At 44.6% G+C, this 17,014-nt stretch overlaps 1 protein-coding gene across 5 annotated transcripts in view; it reads left to right on the forward strand.

The window, feature by feature from the left end:
- The window catches only part of ZFHX3 (zinc finger homeobox 3), a 94,024-nt gene that overhangs the window by 21,750 nt on the left and 55,260 nt on the right, over positions 1-17,014 (forward strand). For all 5 annotated transcript variants that reach the window (XM_069739107.1, XM_069739111.1, XM_069739110.1 and 2 more), the window contains exon 2: positions 12,779-15,519. In XM_069739107.1, the coding sequence (XP_069595208.1) occupies positions 12,825-15,519 (2,695 nt within the window). In that variant the 5' untranslated portion in view covers positions 12,779-12,824. The remainder of the gene's footprint in view (positions 1-12,778; positions 15,520-17,014) is intronic.

The raw sequence follows: 17,014 nt of genomic DNA on the forward strand, positions 1-17,014 counted from the left end.
GGAATCTCACACGTACTTATTCACACAGGTCTGGACCTGAACGTTTATTACCACACATTTGTTTTGCACAAAATGGTACTCTCGTTGAAGGATAGACAACAGGCTCCCCCCCCCCCCCCCATATGTCACAAAACTCTTATACTCCGGATACTCAGTAGGAACTACCACTCTCCCCTGACCAATTTTCCCGGGAGAACACCGAGATTTAGAATTAACCTGAGGTGTGGGTAGAGTCTTGCCCCTAACCTCCAGTAGCCCCTTAATTACCTCCACTGGAGAAGAAGGGGAATATTTAATAGACGGCTGAGATCGTAGTACCCAGGCCATAGTTATAACAACAATTGCCCCAACTGACTAGTTCTCTGGACTGCCAACCACTGACCGAATTGTGTTTCTTTGGTCAGGGAAGACCTAAGACGATGACAGTAGGCATACCTTCCAAAACGTAGCACGGCAGGAACTCTTCACGAAGAGTCCCTATGGGCAAGTTCACATTATGTACGACTTGGGTCAAACTCTTCTGGCTGAAAAGAGTAGGATCAATAGCACGAATAGGATGATTAGACCATGGGTCTGAGCAAAGCGAGAATCCACCAAACTGACTCCAGCTCCAATATCCACAAAAAATGGAATAGTCTCCTTTTTCCCGCCAACCACTCATCCGAAATGGTAAATAAACGTAAAAGTGGAGGAAATATGCCCACCCCGGTCATCTCCCTTCAAACGACCAGGGGAATGCGGCTTTTGCAGTGGAGTACCATTTTTAGCGTGAGATGGACAGACTTTAATGTAATGATCCGTACGACCACAGTAAAAAACATGCCCTTGTCCCACAGTGAACCGCAGGCAACCTAGTATGAGATTAGAACCCCCCCTCCAACTGCATGGGTTCATCACAGCACCTGAGTGACCTCCTCACTATGAAGAGCAACAGGGGGCAGAGTAGGTGTATGTCTTTCCCTGAGGCGTCTATCAACCTTGACCGCAAGGCCAATGCGGCCTACAATGATCTTGGAGTAGTATATATTGCACCAGAGAATCCTGAAGCCTAGCTGACAGACCCTGACAAAATTGACTCCTAAGAGCGGGGTCATTCCACTAAGTGTCAGTAGCCCATCTCTGGAACTCCAAGCAGTGCTTCTCAGCCGGCCGGGCCCCCTGCTTAATCTTACGGAGTTTTGACTCTGCCACGGAGATGCCATCAGGATCCTCGTACACCAGGGCTAAAGCCAAAAAATAAAATTGTCCACTGACCACAAAGATGGAGTCATTCGGCAGGGAGAAGGCCCAGGACTGGGAATCACCCTTAAGAAGGGAGACTACAATCCCCACTTGTTGTTCCTCACTCCCTGAGGAACGAGGGTGGAGCCTGAAATATAATTTGCAGGCTTCTTTGAAGACAATAAATTTATCTCTCCCTTCAGAAAACCTGTCAGGGATAGATGTTTTGGCTTCCAATTGAGCCTGGGCATGAGCCGAGACCAACAACCTAAACATCTGCTGAAGCTGCTGGACCACCTGTGACCGCAACTCGGTAATCTCATCTGTGAGGGTCTAGATCAGGCAGGCAAAAGCCTCAGCTTGAGCCATAGGAACTCCGGAAAGTGGTGCAGGTTGCTTATAATGTCACACTCGGACATGGGTAAGTCCGGCAGATGACACTGCATATAAATAAGACGAGATGGAAAAGGGGGAGGAAGGCCCTAACGGTATTGAGCGGGGGATGGGTCACCACCTGATATCAACCTGCTCAGAAGCTTCTGTACAGTTCCTGAAGGGTTCTGCTATCTAATCTTTGGATTTCAGATCCATGTTTAATGCTGAGACATCTACAATGAGGTCTTGCAGCTCATTCAGAGGTCAACATAGGGTTGGGATCTAGGCAGAATGTTTTTTTGAGTGGCCTACTGCAACTATTGTAACTTAAGGCCCTTTTATATGGGCAGATGATCCGGAGGATTAACGTTCGTTTCCAACCATGTAAACCTGCTCCTTCATCATTGAAATGCAACTTTTATGTTGACATGAAAGTAATCGTTTGTCCAGAGCACATTGCACCTTGTAAACCGAGACGTGCTGCCGATACTATTGAAACTGTTTAGAAATGAACAGTCTCGCTAATGACCATTCTTTCAATCACTACCAATGATTGACTATCAATTAGCTCTGTTAACTTGGAGCAATCCATTTGCTATATTGTTGATCTGGCCTTAAGGGCCCCCTCCCATACTTATTAGAGAAAGGTCAACCGAGCCCTCCGATATCGATGAGCTAATGTTTATGGGGGCCTCCCCACACATTATGTTGAAGGAGATATGAATCTGGCATGTATGATTTAGTACTGCTTATCCTTTTATTCTAGGCACGATAAACCGCCGCCAGAGGAGTCTAGCAGCGCCGCTCGATAAAACATGGGAGCACTCGGCAAAGCTAGCACTCCTGTGTATGGAGGAGTTGGGTGCCGAATGCACGGTGGTCCTTTATCTATTGTGTATGAGGCATATATGATTATGTACATTACAACAGTGATGTTGCCTCCCGTTTTGGCCCTTGCAAAGCTACGGTCACCACCCGTCAGAGAAGATCTAGTTCGGAGAAGTAATTGTAGTCTCTGTTGCATCCTGTGGCAATATTCTTCTGGATATTGACCATAGTCCTCCTCCAACCACCTTCTCCATCAAATTGCACTGGATAATCCTCTAATTATATGTCCGCACCTATCTGCCTCAATACGTACATTGATTGATCAACTGATAGACGACTTGGTTGACGATGACCAATGGTGTTGACCCAAAAGACGTAGCACAGAGAGCAGAACGATGTCCGTGGTGATGCTGAATGCTACGTTCTTAATTTTTTGAAGAAATAAAGCACATGATGGATTAATGCAGGTGCAGGTTGTTCTAAAAATACAAAACCAAAACCTCCCGTCACTTTTTTTTTTTTTTTGCATCTTCTCTTCCCATGAGCAATTAAAGAAGAACCGCCTGATTCTTTAAGTGTTGGCTTCTAACTTCAAAGGCCTTGGGTTTGACCACACGGCTGAAGGATTGTCTGCTCCCGAGGTGGAGCCTTTCCTGTCGGCCTAGCGTGCAGCCAGAATCCTGCAGCTGGGTGCTGGTTGTATTTTGCCTCGGGTGTCCTTCTCCCTCCCTCTCCTTTCTCTCTTTCTCAGGAATCTGCATTTAACTTGATGATTTACTTTGAAGTTGTCAACAGCGAGCGGTAAGAGGGGTAGAGTCGAAGCCGCTGGCGTTTCCTTCATTGTGGGCAGGCGTTGATGTGCCCCAGCTGAGCGAGCAGAGCCTGCGCCAAGTCCTAATTAAACCTAATCACAGTGACAATGATACAAACAGGTGTTACCAGGGAAAATAAACCATGTCAAAACACCAGCACCCCTCTCCGCACCCTGCAGGTGTGTTCTTGGCTTACAGTGCGTGCCTCTCTGTGTCCATTGTAATTGGGGTACCCTACATTATGCGCCAGGCCAAGGAAGGGGTCTGTCCCTGCATGTTTTTTTTTTCTTTTTAAGGGTCTCTGCAATTATCCTAATAAACAGTTTTATCATCTTCCCAGCAATCAATATTGTGGCTGAGGCTGGTGTATTATCTCAGTGGTATTGATTACCTTTAACAGCTCCACTGTGGGCCATGTTTCGCTAACCCCTTCAGCACACATCTTCACGTCACGCCTTGTGTGTCCCCTACAACCTGACAATGAACCGGCATGCGGGAGGCTTCGGCACCGCGAAAAGCGTTACATGTCTTATAAAGTCATGACGTTTACTGCTAATATATGAGAAGCTGCTTTTTTTTTTTTTTTTATCAATCTGCATGGGGTCTTGGTTGCTTGGCAGACCTTCAAGCTTCAGCATTCATTCTCAGACCTGAGATGGTTCCACCTACACAATTGAGTACCTATCTATGCATTTCTGCTCAGAGCAGCCATATCAGGTCTTACTGACCTCTCCGCCGCTGCCGTCTACATCACCTCCAGGAACATCAATGCGATCTAATGGACTTAAAAATACCGTGCAGAACTGCCAGCTTGCAGAGCTCTCCGAGGACTTCTGGTAAAAAGACTCGAGTGAGCACACAGGATCCACTCATACTCACCCACTTCTCCTCACCCTCCCTGTAGGAGAGAGAGGATGGGAAACCAGGTGCTTGAGTCTAATGGAATTTCCCATCACTTACTGCCCTGCTGATTTCTGATCAATGAAAATGAATTTGTTAGCTCATTGCAGCCTGGTCAGAATTCTGCTGCCTGCAAGCGTGTCAGTTCCGGTAAAACCTGCTTATCAGCAGCACGAGTGGATAAAATGAAATAAAGGAACAAGCTTGAAATTAGCAGTGGCCATCAGTGCAGTTAACCCTTCCCATCCTAACGAGTCCATCCCGAGCAGCTTTCTTTATTGTGGACATTATCTCCTATTTATCATTTAGCATAAACTTGGTCCGGACAGTCCAACAATGTTCCCACCTTTATCACCTTGGTGCATGTTTTGGCACACCTTGCTAGAAAGATAAAATTGTTCCTCTTGCGCCAACCTTCAAACCATTCACTTGCGCCTAATGGTGCATCTAGACATACCGATTTTTGGCCAAGTCCATCTCAACAGGCACCGATTGACTATATTACAAGTCACATTTACTGGTCTGAATACAAGGGCCGATGAACTGTGATAGGAACAGAATGATCGCTGCTATGATCGTTCCGTCCTCTAGGGCTGGCTCCAGGTTTTTGAGGGCACCGGGCGAAAGAGTCTGTGGGCCCCCCTTTAACACATACCATGATTCATGATCGCATATAAACACAGCCATGTAGTATATAACGGCCCATGTAGTATATAGCACAGCCATGTAGTATATAGCACAGCCCACGTAGCATATAACAGCCCATATAGTATATAGCACAGCCACATATTATATAGCACAGCCCACGTAGCATATAACAGCCCATATAGTATATAGCACAGCCACATATTATAAAACACAGCCCACGTAGTATATAGAACAGCCATGTAGTATATAGCACAGCCCACATAGCATATAACGGCCCATATAGTATATAGCACAGCCACATATTATAAAACACAGCCCACGTAGTGTATAACACAGCCATGTAGTATATAGCACAGACATGTAGTATACAGTACAGCCCCCCCTCCCCCTAATAATGGCCCCATAGTCCAGTACTCAGTTAGTTACAGAAAAAAAAATTCCCCACCTCTCAACGTTTCCGCGCCGCGCTGTTCCCTCCCTGCTCCGGTCTCGGCGGCTGCCGCTGCACTGCCTGGCACACAGTGAGTGCGCGATGACGTCATCGCGCACCCGCAGCGGCAGTGTCAGAGGCAGAGTGGGGAATGATGGGAGCGTCAGGTGATGCTCTCTCCTCCATCATTTGCTTTGAACTTTACCGGCAGATGCTGGTAAAGTTCGAAGCGGCGGCGGGGGAGTTGGCGCTTGCGACAGGCGGCCCCCCCTGCCTCACAGGGGCCCCATAGCAGCTGCGTGATGTGCCGCTAGCTGAGGGCCCCTGGGGGAGCGGGGGCCCTAGGCACTGGCAGCTGCCTGCCCCTAACGCTGGCCCTGAGTGGGCCCCCCTGTCTCGCCAGGGTGGCCCTGAGTGGGCCCCCCTGTCTCGCCAGGGCCCCGGCACTTGCCCAGGTACTTCGGGTGCTGACGCCAGCCCTGCGTCCTCCATGTGATTAGTAGCAAATCCCCTGTTTACGTAGCGCACTTTGTTTCGATAAGGCCAATACAGAAACATGGATTGTAAATGGCATGCAATGTATATTTTTGAGGCTGCCCGTTTCGTACCAGTCCGTACATGGAGGAAAACCAATCGATCACGAAGGAAGGTCCAGCTCCGTGATATCAATAAAATAATTTTTTTTATATCATAATTCATTAAAAAAATCTTTTTTATACAATCTGCATAAATGTGACAAGCCCCCTATGGTGAGATATATAGTAGCAGACGCGTTTCAGAACTTGTGGTACTTAATCATTGATTGCGTTCTTCCTGTTCTGGGGTTTGATATATTTGGGTAGCATTTACTTGTGCACAGTTTTGTCGTCTGTATCCACTTTGGGTCAGTTTGTTGCCTTCTTGCTGAAGCTCGGAGCATTACTGATCTTGTTTTTGGGAAAGGAGGTGGATTAAATTCTTAAGGTTTTATGAAATACAAGTACTGTAGACAAAGGAAGCCAAATCCTTTTCTTGCTTCGACTTGTGCTCTTATCTGTAGCTAAAGTGCACCTGTCATCTACTCAAGAAGAGGCAGATTTCTGGCCTAAGCCAATATTGGTGAAAAATAAGCCCTACTATTGCTTGTTAGGGGAACTTGTATAAGTTCCGCTCTTGGATTGTAACTTTTTCTAGGCGTCAGAACTCCCATAGTAAATTTGATTGTTGTTTATGATGGAGCTGACGTTTTTTGCCCATGGTCGCAGCCAATATGCAGCTTTTATTAGGATTAATGCATCCCATCATCCTCATATGCTGACTAATCCATTGGCATGTTTTCCCTATTAGCTTATTATTTCCTGCTGCGTGATATTTTTGGGGGCTTCGGTCAAGTACTAATTCTAGATCTGTACGTTGTTCTCTGCAATTACGCAGATTCACGTGTTCTTAAAGGAACTGAAGGCCGGACTCTGGTGTTCAGTGGCGTAACTAATCTGTCAAGTAGGTCGTCCTTTAAAGTGTCCCTTTATAAGCAAAACCTTGTACGCTTTCATATACATATGCACACATAAAAGGAAAATGGTTTGGGAAAAAAAAAGGTTGCCATGTGTTCTCTCCTATACATTGTCTAAGGGCCTGCCTGTCCAGGATGTTTTGCTTTAGTGTCTCGAAAAATGACAAATAATTTAAAAAAAATACTTGATAGTTGCAACTTTAATTTTTAGATGATAAAATATAGTGGCTTTGTATTTGCATTAATTTTAGATTTTGTAAGGTTTCGTGAAGTCTGTCAAATAGGCTTTAGAAGTTTTAAAAAGTATGTATCATCAGAAAATGACTTTTTTGTGTTAAATGTATATATTTTTTATTTTGGAATTATTATTTTATTATTGCCATATCCCTATCTGTATTAAAAAATTAAAAATCTACTAATTTTCACACCGGCCACTGGGGTAATTTTAGTCTTTTATTTCCGGTTTCAGGAAACAACACATGTACAGTAACCACAATAAACAGCCGCTGTCCCTATCTTTTGTACTGAAGCATCTAATGAGCGGGAGCAAAAGTCATTAGAGTGAAGCAGGGTCAGCTGTGACATCGCCTATTGTGATTGATAATGTGTTACCTGTCATTATAATGCTGCCTCTGATGATAAGGATACTACTGAAAACACCTCATGAAAGGACAGGAAATATGAGTCTAAAACAGCTCCAGTGGTCACAGTGAAAATGGCAAGATTACGAATTTAGTTTTTTTTGTTTGTTTTGTTTTTAAATCCGGATCATGATATGAACCGGACCTCTGAAGCGACCCATGTGAATGGAGCAGTTGTCAATAATGTGCACTTCTGCTCCGACCACTGGGACCTCATCGATCCCTGAGAGCTGGGACTCTGAAGAGTGGTCGATCATGGGCACCTTTGCACCATTCTTTTTCAGTGGTACTGCGAGAGATAGCTGGGCACAGTGTTAAGAATGAATGAAGTGGCAGTGTGCATGTGATTGACCACTCTTCAGAGCCCCGGCTCTCTGGATCAGTGGGGGCCAGCAGTCAGCGAAGAAGTGTGCATTATGGACCACTTTCCAGTTCCCCGCTTCTCCGGCTCAGTGGGATCCCAGTAGTCGGAGCAGAGGTGCACATGATTGACCACTCTTCAGAGCCCCGACGCTCGGGATCAGTGGGATCCCAGCAGTCGGAGAAGAGGTGCACATGATTGACCACTCTTCAGAGCCCCAGTTCTAGGGATTGGTGGGGTCCCAGCAGTTGGAGAAGAGGTGTGCATGACTGACCACTCATGAGAGCCCCATTCTTAGGATCTGTTAGGGATACAGTGGTCAGCCCTCCAGTGATCAGGAAGTAAATTCCTATCCATGGGATGGGGGATAACTTCCAAACTTGGTACATCCCCTTTTAAGGGTATTCCCATGTAGGACAATGCGTCAATAAATCAAAGTTTGAACTCTGCTAGTTTTCCAAGACTCTGACTCCATCTTTGACCCCATATAAATGGCCAAAATGTAGTTACAGCAAATGCTATTCCCAGACATTGTTAACTAAGGGCCTTAACGGTATCTAGTATGAGGGACAGGAGGGAAGACAAGAGTCTGTGAGTTTTTATCTTCGAGAACACCCTGATTATCACGAAGTGTTTTTTTAGGTTTTTTTTCCTCTCCTAAATAGGTTGGTAGAACATAAAATATATTTTCTATATTTGTCCAAATGCCTGTCAAAGTTATTAGATTGAGGATTATATATTAATGACGGATATTATATATTTTGTTTAAAAGCTGGTGTCGGAGACCGTATATTCTGCTGAATCAGACTCCACCATGTTCGGTGAAACATTCCATGCTGACTTCTTGCCTAAAGGTGTCCATACATATTTAGTCATGCCAGCCAAATTGGCTGATTTCAGCTGTACTGGCGACCAACTAATGCGTTTGAGGAACTCTTGACGTGCCTACTGATGTCAGGGGGTAAAGAAGGATTTGGCTCTTGGATTTCAACATTGCTAACCCTTCTGTTCTCAGTTTTGATAAGTTCAAAAATGTCTGGAAGTGAGTTACTATTGTCCATCTTTCATATCTAAAGCTGCCATATATATTAGTAGTTTGCCAAACAAATAATCCGGCTGATCATTGGGCCAGCAGCCATCTTGGCCTGCTATCCCATACACTGGAGCGTTCATTCTACCAAACCCTTCTGTGTTCTCTGAGAGAGACATCTCTGGCCCCGACTTTTCTCTGTGAGAACAAAAGGATCGGCAGCAGAAATCCGACAGGACTATCTCCCCGGCAATAAATGGTTCGGAGCCCCCATACACATTAAGCTGTCATCCGCCTATATCATCATTAGTCTAATGTGGCTTTAGGCTAGTTTCAGACAGGAGATTGTGTCAATATCAATTTTATAGACCAGATGCCAATAACCCAAGTTTCGACCACCAAGGAACCCTTTAGTGATTGGTTCGCCATAACCGCAGGGGCCAATGTTTCTTCTAAGTAGTTATCTGTGATCATCTTCCTCTTCATGTGATTACTTAGTTTGGTTCTGATTTATTAAATTCTGAATTTTTCTGCTTATGCCAGTTTAAAAAAAAGTGGATCCTTATTTATGTGACTTACAAATCCCAGCTATTAATTCCACCTCCATACACAGAAGGAACACAACTCACATGGGCTTGAAATGGAAATGTAGGGTTTTTGTATAGGGTCCGGGCTTCTGTAGTAAATACAAATTTGGATTGACTGAATATTGCGATTTATAAAAAAAAACAAAGGTTCTCAGGTTTAAAGACCTGTCCCTGTAAGTCGATGGCTAAGAGCCCAAGGCCCTCTTCAAATTGGCCAGTGTAGGGACCACCGAGGGAGGACCATAAGGTCTTTCATCTCATATTAGCATGCAAGACCTCCAAGGTTCTAGATAAACTCTACAAATGAAGAATCAATAGGATTGTGAAAAGGCTGCGATCTGGCCAGGGACTAAATCAATAACAGGATTCATCTGTCACATCAGAAGATCAGAGCACCTGGCAGAGTCTTCCAGACTTTTCCTCTCTAGTTTAGCAAAGCTCCGGGGTGGAAGACTCAGTAAAACAGCTTGCCAACGCAGACAGGGTTCTGCCCCGTTCAGCTGTGTCTGCGTGAAACAGGCTGGCACGGGCTTCTGCTGGTGATCCCCAGGCTGTAACCGAGCCGCCAGCAGTCTTGTTTGGTATGGTAGTTCCTTTAGCTTCCTGCTGTTAGAAAAGCTGTTTATGCTAATGAGCCTATTAAGATTTGAAGGCCTTTGCCATTCTCGGTGTCTGTGTATGTGTGTGTGCTGTGCCCCATTAATGAGCATGCACAGGGCAACTCTTGTTTGTATTGTCATGGTGCCAATTCCGGCACCCTTTGCCAGAGCAACAGGAAAAGAGACATCTGTTGATGGCAGCCTCTCACCTCATGTCTTTTCCTGCTGGGAGAAAAAACACACAGTAAGGGCTAAGAAACTGTGTAGGAAACACTCGTAACTCGTACCAAGATGCTGCCACTGTGCAATGTGTGCACTTGCTGGAGAAGTGCTTCAAAGAAACCAGTGTGGAACTTGCTTGTTCGCAACTTTGCAAAATCAGAATCCAGGAGTTGCAAATGTACCATAAAATATATATTATTAACTTTAAAGTTGGTTTTAAATTGCTCCAATATGTAAATCTCTTAATTATAGTATTCTGTCTGCCCATGGGGCAGAACATGAAGAAAAAGTATAACCATTTAGTAATCGGTTCCCTGAGGTCCTGGTATCTTCTAAGTTGTTATATCTGATCTTCTTCTTCCAGTGGTTGCTGAGTTTGGTTATATTTTGCCTTCTTCTTCCAGTGGCTATTTCATTTGGTTATGTTTGGTCTTCTTCCTCTTCCAGTGGTTACTTAGTTTGGTCATGTTTGATCTTCCTCCTTTTCTGATGCTTGCTTAGTTTGGTTATGTTTGGTCTTCTTCCTCTTCCGGTGGTTACTTAGTTTGGTCTTGTTTGATCTTCTTCCTCTTCCGGTGGTTATTTAGTTTGGTTATGTTTGGTCTTCTTCCTCTTCCAGTGGTTACTTAGTTTGGTTATGCTTGATCTTCCTCTTCCAGTGGTTATTTGGTTTGGATATGTTTAAGCTTCTTTATTTTTCTATTACAACCATCTGAAACCAAAAAATTAAAAAAGACTGCAGAACTGGCAGTTTCCTCATACAATTCCTTCAAAGTTTGACAAGGAATAGTCACATCTGTATAGTTGTTAGGAAGATGTAATATGTTTGGATTTACAGCCTGTGCATCTTGATCCACTTGTATATTTTCCTGCATCTTTTATAGGCGTTTTTTCCCCCTTTTTTTTTGTGACATTTTTCTATTCCTTACGGGCCTTATTTTCTTTTTTTGGTGTGTTGCCAACCTGCCTCTTGTGAGCAAACTGCCTAATTAACACTGTTCTAATTAACAATTTCAGATTACACCATGCCACTGTTCAGATTTAATCCTGAGGATGTCAGGGTGGCGCGGTCCCACCTCCTCCTTGTGCATTTGTTTAGCGCTATTGTGTTTCTTTTTTTTCCCGTAAAATTGTTTCCTGCCCAGCATTGGCACGCTGCCACGAGTGGTACACATGTGTTCAGTCGGGGGATATTTATATAAATGAGAACGGATCAGAAGTCATCTCGTGCCTTTATTACCATGTAATGATTATTTGACAGGCGGCACTTTGATTACGGCACAAGTTTCCAACCTGTTGACAGCACCATTTGGACTGTTGATCCGTGGTCAAGTTCAGGTGCGACAAGAACCTTTTTTTTTTTTTGCATATAGACTTGAATTGTCTTTGACTGTTATTGTTGGCTTTTTTTATACTTATGCTTCGTAAATGTGGGTAGTCTTTTTTTTTTTTATTTTTATATATTTTTTTTTTTGCTGTGTCAGATTTTCAGCCACTAGAAGAGGGTTTCTTGCCGGCTTTAAGCAAAACACACAGCCGAGGAACACGCTGCCTTCAATGTCCGCATTCTGATTGGAGGTCATTGATTTTACGGGAAAACATGTTTTATAGACAGAGTGCTGATCGACCAGGGGAGTTTGACTTCTGCTTCCTTAAGTGAGAGCTGCCTCTCTCCTATTGACTGACAATCAGAGCAAGAGATGAAAGCTAAGAGATGTGGAAAAAGGGAGCAGTAAAAAGAAACTGGCAGATGGCTCTATAAGGCATATTCGCAAGCATTGCCGGACAAGGGTATTACAGAACAGCGAGTTCTTGTGCTCGGGCACTAATTTCTGAAAATGGAACACACAGGAAATAGTTGTGTGTTCCGAATGGCTTCTCGTCCTCAGTCACCAAGATCTTCCTCTCGTTTCGTCCTAAATATGTTGCGTTCAAGTGGAACATTTTGGTTCTGGAGAGCGATTAGTCTACTCTCGGGTTCACATATTGATGAACCTGGACTTAATTTTAGACCTTTCTTCTCTCCTTGACCAAGGGAGCACAACGAGTTTTGCATCGATAAACATGTCCCAAGTGCCCAGTCAAAGTGTTTCTCTCCTCTCGCTGCCTCCCCTTCCCACAGCTTCCTGGAACTTACCAAGCTTTTATGTCATTGATTTTGCAATTAGCCTGTTAACCCTTTCGCCCCTTCTAGGGTTGCCAGTTCTACTGGACTGAGCTGTCAGTCACTCAAGCCAAGTCCAAATGGCTAACATTGCGGGGAAATTGCATGTGAATTTGGCATTTGAAACCATAGTCGTGATCATTTCTGAACTTTTTTTTGCATAAATTGGACTTTATGATCCTTCATAGCAAGCTATGTATCACTTACATTCTTATCCTAGACTTACACGTTATGCATTTGATATTCGTAATAGAGTAAAACCTTTTCAAAACTTCTCTTTGGATAAGGGGTGATCTTCTCAAACAAGATTTCTCGTGACAGTACTACTATATCTGTGCAGGAGAAGATCACCCCTCTACAAGAAGACGACCACTAGTCAATGCAATTTTACATAATTGGTTGCTGTATTAAAAATGTTATCAATTCGTCCTGGTCTAATTTTTTTTTTTTCTTTTTTTTTTCTTGCAGATCCAAGCCGTATTGGGTGCAATGAACTCTACGCGCAGAGCTCGCCATGGAAGGCTGTGACACTTCTGTCATTGCTGGGAAGGACAATGGATGCAGCGCTTCTCAAAACCAAAAATGGACTGAACTCAACAACGCCCTCCACCTCGACCAATCTGGCAGCATGGAGCAGCCCAACATGGAAAGCTGTGGGTCTCTGGAAAGTCTGAGTGGCTCATTCAATGAACGCGTCCCTGAAAGCGCTAACCCAACCGGTGCCATCTCGCAGTCTCCCAGCAGATCAGTCTGTTGCAACGAATGTTCGTGCTCCTTTCCTAGTTTACAGGACTATATGGAGCATCGCTGCCCTGGTACTCGGCCATCTCTGAAGGAGGACAGTGAAAGCGATGTTAGCGAGGAAGGGGAGGAGGAGAGTGATGTTGAGAATTTGGCAGGTGAAATAGTTTATCAACCTGATGGCTCTGCTTATATAGTGGAAAGTGTCAGCCAGCTGATCCAAAGCGGTGAAGCCTGCGACAGTACCCCAAGCGAGGCTCTTCTTTCTCTCTACAAAAATTCCTTGCCTAATTCAACAGGGAAATCTGAGGAGACATCCTCGGTGGGCCCTTCTTACCCCCAAATTATTAACACTTTCCACATAGCCTCGTCTTTCAGGAAGTGGTTTGAGAATTCTGACAAATCTTTCCTGGATACCTCAACCCTTGCGGGTGTAAGCCCCGTCCTGCACAGCTTCCGTGTTTTTGACGTGCGCCACAAAAGCAACAAGGATTACCTAAACAGTGACGGTTCTGCCAAAAGCTCATGTGTATCCAAAGATGTACCCAACAATGTAGATCTGTCCAAATATGATGGCTTTGTACTGTATGGTAAGAGGAAACCAATTCTAATGTGTTTTTTGTGCAAACTTTCCTTTGGCTATGTGCGGTCGTTTGTGACCCATGCTGTGCATGACCATAGAATGACTCTAAGTGAGGATGAGCGCAAGATTCTTAGTAACAAGAACATTTCTGCCATCATTCAAGGGATTGGAAAAGATAAGGAACCTCTTGTTAGTTTTCTGGAACCAAAAAACAAAAGTTTTCAGCATCCCTTAGTTTCTTCTGCCAACACTACTGGACCTGGTAATAGTTTTTATGGAAAATTTAGTGGCATTCGCATGGATGGCGATGAAGCCTTGCAGGCTAGCCTAGCACTTCTAAAAGAAAATGACACTACTTCCAGTGGGGCAGAGCAGGCACAGCCCAATGTTGTGTCTCAAAATACCCTGCTTAATCTTGGAGGGTTGACAAACTCCTCTTTTAACACCACCATAAACTCGGTCTCTTTAAGTTCCTTAGGCTCTTGTACAACCAAACCTTCCTCTAGTAAGGAACCCGAAATGTCGGAGCTTGAGAAGCACTCGATGGGAGTACAAGAGGACTTATCGGAAAGGATGGAGGTGGATGATGATGATGATGAGGAGGAGTTGGAAGAAGAAGAGATGGAGGAGGAATGTGATGAGGAAGGGGAGGATTGCAAAGCACTGTTTCCACACGGGCTTGAGGATGACTTTGTGGACAGACCTCAGGACGAGTCTGGGGTGTTTGCCGAGAGCAGCGGCAAAAAGGACCTGGCTCTCACAAACCAAAGTATTTCTAATTTAATGCCTAATGTGACCCAGCCTATGGCAAGGGGCACACCTTCTACATGTTCTTCTTCCTTCGTTGTCTTTGATGGTGCAAACAGGAGGAACCATTTAAGCTTTAACAGTGATGGCGTTGATGCCAGTATGGTGGGGGGAGGGAGGAAATTGGACTTTGTTGATGAAAGTGCCAATCGGGACAATGCCACAGCATCTGAACCAAATGAAAGTGCAGAGGGAGAGGATGGAAGCTTTGCCACCCACCACCAGCATGCCGATAACCCCTGTGAGCTTGGCATAGGGGATTGCCCTTCTGGGAGTGGTGTGGAGTGTCCAAAGTGTGACACTGTACTGGGCTCTTCGCGCTCGCTTGGTGGACACATGACCATGATGCACTCTCGGAACTCATGTAAGACTCTTAAGTGTCCAAAGTGTAACTGGCATTACAAATACCAGCAGACGTTGGAAGCACACATGAAAGAAAAGCACCCTGAGCCGGGTGGTTCTTGCGCCTACTGCAAATCTGGGCAGCCTCATCCCCGTCTTGCCCGGGGAGAGAGCTACACCTGTGGTTACAAGCCTTTCCGCTGTGAGGTCTGTAACTACTCCACCACTACCAAAGGCAATCTCAGTATTCATATGCAGTCGGACAAGCATCTAAACAACATGCAGAATCTACAGAATGGAGGGAGCGACCAGGTTTTCAGCCACACTGCCGGGGTTGCAGTTGCTGCTGCCACTGCAGCGGCGGCTGCTGCTGCTTCCAACATTAGTAACTCTTGCGGGGCCCCTTCTCCTACCAAACCAAAAACCAAACCCACTTGGCGTTGTGAAGTGTGCGATTACGAAACCAATGTCGCTAGGAACCTGCGCATCCACATGACCAGTGAGAAGCACATGCACAACATGATGCTGCTTCAGCAAAACATGACCCAAATCCAACACAACAGGCACTTAGGCATCAGCAGCCTACCCTCTCCTGCTGAAGCCGATCTCTATCATTTCTACCTAGCACAAAACATGAATCTGAAGATGGACAGCCCAGCGAATGAGTCACAGTATATAATGGGTGGGTTCCAGCTAGATCCTACCAGTCCTATGCCAGGGATGGCTCCCACCGTAGGTAAGATTTGATTTGCACATGGCTGGAATGATCTTGCATGCTTCATGGTCAACTAGTGATAGAAAATATTGCTACATTTTTGGGTTGGGTTTACATGCAAAATAAGAAAATGTTTGTATTTTCTATATAATACAAGTTTCATCAACCACCGCGGGCTGCGGATGTGACAAGTGTAGACCAAGTAGAAGAACTATGACGATTAAAGTTAACCAGCTGCCCTAAGCATGTGCCTGGTTTGGCCATACGATAAACACAGGCCAACCTCGATGGATATGTATGCTGCTGTGAGAGTGGGTCCTGGACTCCATTTAACATGGCGTTCACTTTTATGATGAAAATCTGATTTTATCTACACCTTACTGTTTATTTTACACGTCAGACGTATTCTTGAGATTCCATAGAGCTTTAACTGCGATTGCACATTAACAGTCTGGGAATGATAATGTACAGTAGTCACAGTCGAGCGTTGAGCTCTGGGGCTTTAGACACCATTGTTCCCCCTTGTTGAACCTCGCTGAGATGCTTATTAGCCACAGATGGTAAAAACCCGCTTATGAACTTCAGAAAAGATCTCTGTGGTTTCAGATGTACTGAAATTATTAAATAACACTGGGGAAATTTTGGTTTTGGGCCATGAAGACGCAGATGACCAGAACCAGCCAATATTGGAAGTATTAGACATTACAAATAAAAATATCTATGAATTGACGCATTAAGGTCGAATTTACATGTCCATGAATCACGGTCTGTGTACAAACAAACTGGATGAGGGTTTCCTGACCGAAACTTGACAGTCTCGTATATGCCTAGGAGGCTGTCAAATTTAGGTCAGAAGACCCACATCCGATCTGTATATCTCAGTCTGTACTTGGATGTTAATTTACGTTTGTCTGGATAAGTTGATGACATGGATTATATGACAGTGGCTTGTGTCAAGGCAGCAAGCTCTTGAGATTGTGTTGAAATCAAGAAAAATAAGAAAAATGGGTAAGTGTAAGGATAAGAGCAACTTTGACAAAGCCCAACTTGTGATGGCTTAAATGACTGGGTCAGAGCATTTCCAAAAATGGCAGGTCTTGAGTGGCTCAAGGAAGGACAAATGGTGAACGGGTGACAGACAATCCAGACATCTGTGAAACACGGTCTTTTGTACAGACCACAATTTACGGTCTGGCCGGAGATCTACCAACCCTAGCTTGAGGCAGTCAAGTTCAGGTCAAAAGACCCATGGCAGTCCAAGCTTTGCAATTCGTACTTGGACTGTTTTTCATAGATGTCTGATGGAGACCAAAGACTTATTGATTTAATTGTGGAAAAAAGGCTAGATCATCCTGATGCCACATGAGCTACCATTCCCCAAATGTTGGATCTCTACAGAGGTCTTGTGGATTTCATGGCTTGGCGGGTCAGAGCTGTGTTGTCACTACTTGAGGGACTTGACCTCCATTAGGCAAGTTGTAATGTTTTAGCTTATCATTGCATGTGAGATCTAAGG

The sequence above is a fragment of the Ranitomeya imitator genome, chromosome 9 (assembly GCF_032444005.1).
Source record: "Ranitomeya imitator isolate aRanImi1 chromosome 9, aRanImi1.pri, whole genome shotgun sequence".
NCBI classification, from domain to species: Eukaryota; Metazoa; Chordata; class Amphibia; order Anura; family Dendrobatidae; genus Ranitomeya; species Ranitomeya imitator.